The 8,496-nt window shown below is 37.3% G+C and overlaps 1 protein-coding gene across 2 annotated transcripts in view; it reads left to right on the top strand.

Moving 5' to 3' along the window:
• Positions 1-598: 598 nt before the first annotated feature.
• Positions 599-8,496, top strand: part of LOC130907353 (A-kinase anchor protein 7-like) — a 77,129-nt gene continuing 69,231 nt past the window's right edge. For both annotated transcript variants that reach the window (XM_057822325.1, XM_057822324.1), the window contains exons 1-4: positions 599-1,114; positions 1,261-1,480; positions 3,977-4,119; positions 8,015-8,151. In XM_057822325.1, coding sequence (XP_057678308.1) covers positions 1,007-1,114; positions 1,261-1,480; positions 3,977-4,119; positions 8,015-8,151 — 608 coding nt within the window. In that variant the 5' untranslated portion in view covers positions 599-1,006. The remainder of the gene's footprint in view (positions 1,115-1,260; positions 1,481-3,976; positions 4,120-8,014; positions 8,152-8,496) is intronic.

The following is an 8,496-nucleotide window of genomic DNA, read 5'->3' as shown; positions in this document are numbered from 1 at the left end:
AACACACACACAAACAAAAATAAAATAATAAAAAAATATTTGGGGTGGGGGCGCTAAATCGCGGTTTTTCACTTATCGCGGTGGGTTCTGGTCCGCATTATCCACCAAAAACGAGGGATCACTTTATTTGTTTTGCTATATGTAGTTGCCATTTTTAATAGTACCAGCAGTATTTATTAAGGATTTAGTGTAAGTTTTCGGGCTGTGGAACGAATTAATGGAATTATAATGTATTCTTATGGGAAAATCCTGCTCGACACACGACCATTTCGACAAACAAACAAGATCCTGGAACGAACTAACTTCGTATGTAAGGGTACCACTGTAGTGTACTTTTTTCTGAATTTATTTCATGATACCTGATTACCATCTGCTGGCTAAACTATGAAACTGCACTTAAAAGCTCACCATGAGAGAAAATGCAGCTATTACTACATAATGACCTTAATTCGTACATTGCTATTCTGATTTATACTAAAAATATGCAATTACAGACCATGAATATGGGGGAAAAAATAAGAAAAACAAAGTAATTTCGTAGCCCCAAAACCTGCTTTTATTCTGAAATTATTCTTAACCAGAAGTGACGCTATGTTTACAAACAGGTAGCTTCCGTACAGTGTAGTAACACTGTCAGAACGACTTTTTCTGAGTCTTTTATGGTCGTTTTCTTTAACTATACCCGCTCGAAACGCAATATATGTCTAGAGCAATGACTACAAGTTGTGAAGGGAGTGAGTTTGGCGTTTAGTTTGGTTAAAATCGGGGTGCAACCTGATAGCTCGACACGAGCCTAGCCAACATGGCGGTTTGATTCATTCAGACAGCTGGGCGATATATTGCCCAACTTTTACATATGTGACGTCATTCATATATTTCCCCCCCGTCGATTAGTTTATTTACGAAATTAGTCATCTGTTAAACATAAGCTACCAGTGCTACCACCTGCGAAACTGCGTGTGAATCTACTGTATAGGTTTGTTTGATTATTGATAGCGTGTGCGTCATGCACCTGAGTCGTCTCCTGTTGCGTTTGAAATTGACTTGCTCAATAGCTCCTGTGGCAACCAAGAATTTGCTTTTCAATGAGCAAACAAGGATAAAAACGCAGCAGGTAAGTCATTGAATGGAAAGGAAAATCACAAGCTTATAGCTGCTACATAACAAGGGAAAAAAGTTGGAATCTTTTTTAAAATAAGTTCAGTATTCTTTTGAAACCCTGGCTGATGCATTATAATAGATTCCTTATCATTTCCTCAGCTTTTTTTCCAGGCCTCAGGTCTGTGTCAGGTGACTATGGAGCTCGACAGCATTTCTCAAGACAATAGGACCTCAGTTTCTGCTTTTGATAATATTACTCGTAATGGAGAAAAAGAGGAAGGTGCTTCTCAAGTAGAGGTCGATCTCGAACGAGTTTTGGAACTGGAGAACATGAAGGAGCTTCAAAACCAGGTGGAGATTGGAGCATCTGACAAGTCAGGTAAGTTTACTACTGAACAGAGGTGGGTAGAGTATCCAAATATTTTGCTCGAGTAGCGTTACTTCAAAAAAAAAAAAATTCTAAAGTAAAAGTCGTCATCCAAAAAAGGTACTCAGATACAAGAAAAAGAGTATTTGGTAAAAAAAAAAAAAATAATAATAATAATAAAGTAATGAGTAACATTGTGAGTAACTGCTTACGATGTTTTTTTTTTTGTTTGTTTGTTTTTTAAACAATGGTATTTTTTTCTCAGCACAAAGTTATCTACATGAACTATTATAATTATCCTGAACTATAACCTATTAGATAACCACATTAAGCCAAAAAAAATTGGATTCCAGCGAGCGAGAAAAAAAAAAAGTCTACAGAAAGGAAGCATCGTTCATCCAAATAGTAGGAGCGCCCTCTAGTGGGGAAATAGTTCATAATTTGAATAGTTCCGGGGTCTTCAGTTAGCGGACCGTGGTCCACGACCGGACCACGGCACACCTCTCTGCAGACCCACTGACAAACGGGGGGAAAAAAACAAACTTTTTTTTTCAACCTATATCATTTTTATGAATCGCCAATCTATCGCTACGCGCTACTATTCTATCGTTAAATTCTGTTTCATTTTTAGTCAAATATCTTCCAATGTTCTCACTTCTGTTGTCATCTCTTTGACAACGATGCGCTGATTGGCTGAGAGAGCCTGGATGCTACTAGCTAGCGTGGACGGACGGCAGTAGTGTCAGCAACCTCAAACACGAGTCGCACCTGGCATTTAGCAATCTGTTTGTATATGCTGTCGTGTATTTTTTTTTTCATTCAAGAACGCGAATCTGTGAGCTACTGTGAGCGAACGGGATTTATATATTTATTTCCCCGTGTCACCTTGGCACTCTCGCTGTATGTGGGCAACGTTTAAGATCACAGCATTAAGCAACGTTCACTAACACCACACATGCCACCAGTAAAAAAAAAACGAATCTAACAACATGGCATGGCTCAAAGTTCACCAAGAGAAGAAAAGTGGACAATGAAAATCGCCATTTCAATGAGGAATGGAATGACAAATATGCGTCCATTTTACCAACTGAACGAGCACAGCTCTTTTGAAGATAAGTTTCCTCCTAAATCAGATTTGAGAAGGCAAGAAATTAACAGGTTGAAGCTGTCATATCAAGAGTCAAGCAAGGTTATTGTTAAATCTATGACACAACAACAAAATGCAACAGAGTGCTCACTCAGAGTGTTGTGGGTGTTGGCCAAACATAAGATGTTAGGTTTTGTGTTGGTTTTCTCCTAGTGTGACTTGTCCCTGTGATTGCCCATTGATTTCAACTGTTGTGCCTCCTAGTGTATCCTCAAACCTGCATCCTCCTGTGCTCACCTGTTCCTCGTTGTGTCGTTACCCCTTGTCTGTGTGTGTGTGTGTATATAAGCTCCCAGTTTCTTTTCATTCCTTGTTGCGACATTGTCTATGTCAGCGTCGATGTCGAAGTCCTGTCCAAGCCCTCGTGTATTAGTTCCTCCGATAAAGTAAGTTTTGTTTGAACCTTGCATTTTTGATCCCCAGTACTTTTGGTTGTACTTTGTGCTTTTGTTAGTTATTATTAAAACGTTTTTTGAGTTCACCGCCACCTGCCTTGCTACCTTTTGTTTCCCTGCATTTGGGCCCACACCACCTGCCTGCCCGGTTTCCCTGACATAAGAAGCCGTTCTCTGATGGAGAAATAATAAAAGAGTGTATGACTGAAGTGATGACAGCAATGTTCAAAGTTTGGTCAAAAGAAAACCACTTTTACCACCTTCGACCTGCCTTGTACTTGACCGACATTAATAAATGGACCCATGCTTGTATGAAAAAAAATAATTGTGGACCTTTAAGATTTGTATTTGAGGACCCCTGGAATAGTTGAATAGGGAAAAGTTCCATCATTGTTCCTGTTATGAAATTAAAAGGATCATATCTTTCATATCAGTTTTCACCGGGTCAATCGATGCCAAATAAAAACTGGGAGAGAGGTTAAAATCCACGTTTTCGAGTCATGTTGAGGGCAGCGCTCTTTGTCAAATACTTAATTTTTTATGGTGCTTCAAAGACTCCACGTGATTGAACGGGCCGGCATCATCATAGAACGGCAAGCTTGAGTCAGATTGGTATAATGAGTCGTGATTATTGTTGCAATGTCTCATTGGTGAAACTGGTAGAGCTACAGCTCTGACAAAAAAAGTCAAAACTATTATGTAAAATAAAAAAGAAAAATGTAATGACGAGTGTAGCCCAAAGTAGCGGAGTAAGAATAGCGTTTTTTCTCCACAAATCTACTCAAGTAAAAGTAAAAAGTATGGTTTGGTAAAACTACTCTTAGAAGTACTTTTTTTTTTTTTTTTTTTTCAAAAAGTTACTCAAGTAAATGTAACGGAGTAAATGTAATGCGTTACTCCCCACCTCTGCTCCTGAACTAAAAACCTCCTTACCTTTAAATGTGTGACTTATTATTTTTCATTTAGTTACAAAGCAAGAGTCAGGCAAAAAGAACAGAAAGAGGGGACGACGAGTGGATGCTGAACAAGATGGAGAGAACACAAAAAAGAAGAAAAAGCAGATTCAACGACCCAACTACTTTGTTTCCATCCCTATCACTAACGCACAGGTAGGGCTGCTACGTTACAACTACAGTGGTATCTCTACTCACGAAATTACCGTAATTTTCGGACTATAAGCCGCTACTTTGTTTCCCTAACTTTGAATCCTGCTGCTTATAGTCCAGTGCGGCTTATTTAATTAATTTTGATTCATAGGTAACACTTAATTTCTTCATAAGACCGTCATATTTATGACATGAAACTATCATGGGCATTAATGAATGCTAATGACAGATGTCATGGAGTGTCATCTGGCAAATTATGTCACTAACTCAATTTATGTCTTGCTCGGATCTTTTACATCCATTCTAAAGTGTCACTAACTCAATTTATGTCTTGCTCGGATCTTTTACATCCATTCTAAAGTGTGATCATTTGCCAGATGACACTAAATGACATCCGTCATAAGCATTTGTTAATGCTCATGACAGTGTCATGGTCATGTCATAATTATGACAGTCTTATGAAAGTGTTATGGCGCCACTGTCAAATAAAGTGTTACAAATACAATTAATTATATACAGTATATAATAAGGGTGTAACGGTACATGTATTTGTATTGAACCGTTTCCGTTCGGAATGGAGGCGTACCGAACGAGTTTGTGATGTAACGTAACCCTTACTTTTCGAGGCTGTGAGTCGATTGGGTTACAGTTTCTTTGTGTAGATTATATTTACTCCGTCTTCTCTATTATAATGAGGACCAACGCGGTAGGACATTATAACCCAGAAACGTCAACAGCACGACAACGTGGCCGCCCCGAGAACGCAGTGAAACGCGGGCGTTAAAGTCAATCAGCCAATGCACACCAGTCGCAGTGCGGCCGCGTGTTAGACGCGTCCCAGAAGCGGCTGAACACGACATACGCAAAAAGAAAGGCATAGTTTATTATTTGACGCGAGATGCGACCCTCCTGCGTCAATACTACTACCGGTAGCTAGGATCGGGCAGACCGGAAGTCACTCGTGTAAAAATACGGTGGATCCGGTCGATTTTCAAACTAATATGCAATCGTAACCCACTTTTTGAGTCCATCAGATCTCTTGAGTGGTAGAGCGGGGCACAGTTGACTTGTCTTTGTTGATTTACTGCTGTCTTCTCTGCTATAATAATAACCAATACAATACAAAATCAATACAAAACCCTCCTACCACAACAAAACAAGTAGGAACTAATATTCACATAGGAACTAAAGTTATACAACATAAAATATACAATATAAATGAATACTACATCACATTTGTAAAATATAAACACATAATAAAATAAATAATAGCCCATTTAAATAAAAATAAATTGAAATGAGCTAAAACACCTTTAATTAGATAATAAGAATAATACAGATCCTGCTTACACAATTAAATTAATTTCTGTGTGGCGCTTTAATTTGAGAAAATCCACCAATAAAGCTTTTCAAAACCGTTCATAAGAAAAAAAAAGATTCATTGAGGCATTTCATTTGTAAAATACATGTTAAAATCTTTGTCATTGGGATTGCTTTTCTCTTTAGCACAGGACTTCTTTTTTCTTCTTTCTTTCAGAAAGAAAGCTGACCAATACGCAGGGTCTGAAAGGCAAATTGTTGTTGGATTATCTTTAAATACCTGCTACTTTAAGAGCAGAATTCTTGCTTTGTATGGGCTAATGTTCCTATTGTTGAAAGCACAAAGCTGTGTAATAAACAACTAGCACATTTATATTTTGCATTTTGTTTTCTTACTGTACCGAAAATGAACCGAACCGTGACCTCAAAACCGAGGTACGTACTGAACCGAGATTTTTGTGTACCGTTACACCCCTAATATATAATGAATGAAACAACTGGAACAGTAACTGAAATAAATAGCACGGAACATGAATTTTCATTGTCTGTAGCGCTGCAATGCATGCTAGGAGGCAAGTTAGACGACAACAGTGTTGACAGCCGATGGCAGGAGAGGTTGACTGTCTCCCCCAAGGGAACAGTGATAGCCCAACGAAGCTTCTGGGAGCAATGAAGCTTTGCAGCCAATTGGTTTAAAGCTTCATTGTGGTTCATTTGGTCTAATGACAGTCTTATGATGCAGCTGTCAAATAAAAAGCTACCAGTTAATATCTTTTGGTGTAAATATCCCATATTACAGTGAGGACAGCTGTGGCTAATAGTCCGGTGCGACTTATCTATGAACAAGTGCTGTTTTCGTGTCAAATTTGCTGGGTAGCAGCATTTAGTCAGGTTCGCCTTCGCCTTATAGTCCGAAAATTACGGCAATTGGTTCTGGAAGGAGGTTTGTAACCTGAAAGTTCTGTAAGTAAAAATACATTTTCCATGTAAATGCCCAAATCCGTTCCAAGCCCCCACAAAATAAGACATAAATCTTTTATAATGCGTAAACTTGCATCAAAACATGTAACAAATGTATGTTACAATTAGATAATTGCAAAATAAACATAAAGTCAGAGTTGTGCAAAAAGTAAACCAAGAATAAAGAATGAAAGTTAATACACTCATGTAAAGCTGTCAACACACAAGGGGCGAATGAAGAGGATGCCAGGATACACACATACAGTAGAGGTCCCTCTTAGCCAATTGGATGTCAGAAATTCTAAGCAATAGCCAATGGCAGAGCAGCTCTAATTATGTTACGTTCAGCAAATTCTGGGAGCTGTGTGTACCAGCTATCCTGTATTTTAGTCCCTCGTATCCTGAAATTTATTTTGTAACAAGAGGCAATATCCCGTTGAGGCATGTCTTAACCTGAAAATTGTGTATGTAGAGACGTTCGTAAGTAGAAGTACAACTGTATTTAGGAATATTTTTTAACTTGACTGAACTAAACCAGTAAATAGACATACTTTATTTTTTTAAGTTCAAAAAAATAAAATAAATATTTGCATTGTATTTTTTGGGGTGGTTGTTTTTTTATGTTCAGTTCATAAAAAATGTATAAATCTTGTATTTTGAACCTCTTAATTATGATTTTTTTTTTTTTTTTTTTTTGCAAAACCTTTTTTTTAATTGAAAAGATAAGGGAAAAATCAGTAAATATTTTTGTCAACTATTATATGTTTGAAATTTTACTTTAAAATATACCTTTTAAAAAATATATGGTTTTTAAAGTTTTTCTTCATGGATTTTTTTTTTAATTGAAAAAAAGGGGAGATGAAAGTACAATAAATATTCTTTGATTAATGATGTCCTTGTTGAAAGATCTTTGTAATTAATAAAAATCTGACATTTTTAAACATCTCCTTTTGTTTTAAAGACATTTACATCATATTCATAGTCTAAACTTTCTTTATTTTGCAGCCAAAACTTTAAACCCAGAGAAGTATTACAGTAAATAACAGATGATTTTAGGGTTTCCCCTCAGAAAAGCAAAGCAAAAAAAAAGTTGTAGAGAAATTCACCAGCGAACATGTTTTTTGAAAAAATAGTAAAGAATGAAAAATGTTAAATTGACAGGAATTTTCAAATGAGAACTTTTATGTGCTGTTATAAGACATTTATTAACAATACTTACACGTAGAGTCTTACAAAAAAAGCACAGTCCTGATTTTTATGTATAATTTTATTTCCTATTTCGATTGTCTTTGTTTTTACGTCGGTCTTACTGATTTTAATGTGATTTTTATGTTCTTCATGTGATGTAAAGCACTTTGAATTGCCTTGTGTTGAATTGTGTTATATAAATAAATTTGCCTTGCCTTGAAATACAGTTTCAACAAACAAACAAAAATAGTGTAAAATGCAATTCAATATAGCTTTGACAGGTTTGTTTGCTTGCGGACCAGAAGATGTTGCCTGGACCCATACGTGAGCTAGTGATTAATTAACAATGAAATTAATTTTAGAAAATCATATTTTTGGAAAAATATTTTCGGACTATCAGGCCGTTTTTTTTTTTTTTTTTTTGTTGCAGATAAGCTCAGCGGTGACCGAGGTCCAAGAATCAGTACTGGAGCGTGACCCCCGCTTGTCCAGAGCCATGATCCCCATCCCGACGCTGCACCTCACGCTTCTGGTCACATATCTCGCCAACCAAGAACAAGTAGACCTGTAAGTGGAGCTTCATTCAAAAGCAGGGTTCCGCTTTTATCAGGTCAGCGCTGTCGCGCGGCAGAACAAAGTGTCGTGTTTGTGGAATTACACGCCGCTCCGCTTGAACTAATTACCAACATGCGGCATTGGGGGAAGTCTTTTCTTTCTTATCTTGTTGGCTCAGAAGCTTCCAGAAAAACCGCTGCGTCGGCACTGACTTTTTCACTGCGCGATAGCAGAAAGTAACTGGATGAAAACACTTTGTTGGTGGGGGAAAAGTATTTTAGTTAGTGTTTAACTCTCTTGTAGAGGGACAGTGGACATCTTTTCAAAAGTTATCATGAGCTTATCTTATTCATTGCC

This window comes from Corythoichthys intestinalis, chromosome 19 (assembly GCF_030265065.1).
Source record: "Corythoichthys intestinalis isolate RoL2023-P3 chromosome 19, ASM3026506v1, whole genome shotgun sequence".
Lineage (NCBI taxonomy): Eukaryota > Metazoa > Chordata > Actinopteri > Syngnathiformes > Syngnathidae > Corythoichthys > Corythoichthys intestinalis.
Note: the sequence above shows the minus strand (reverse complement) of the source record. Positions and strands in the feature narration are given on the sequence as shown.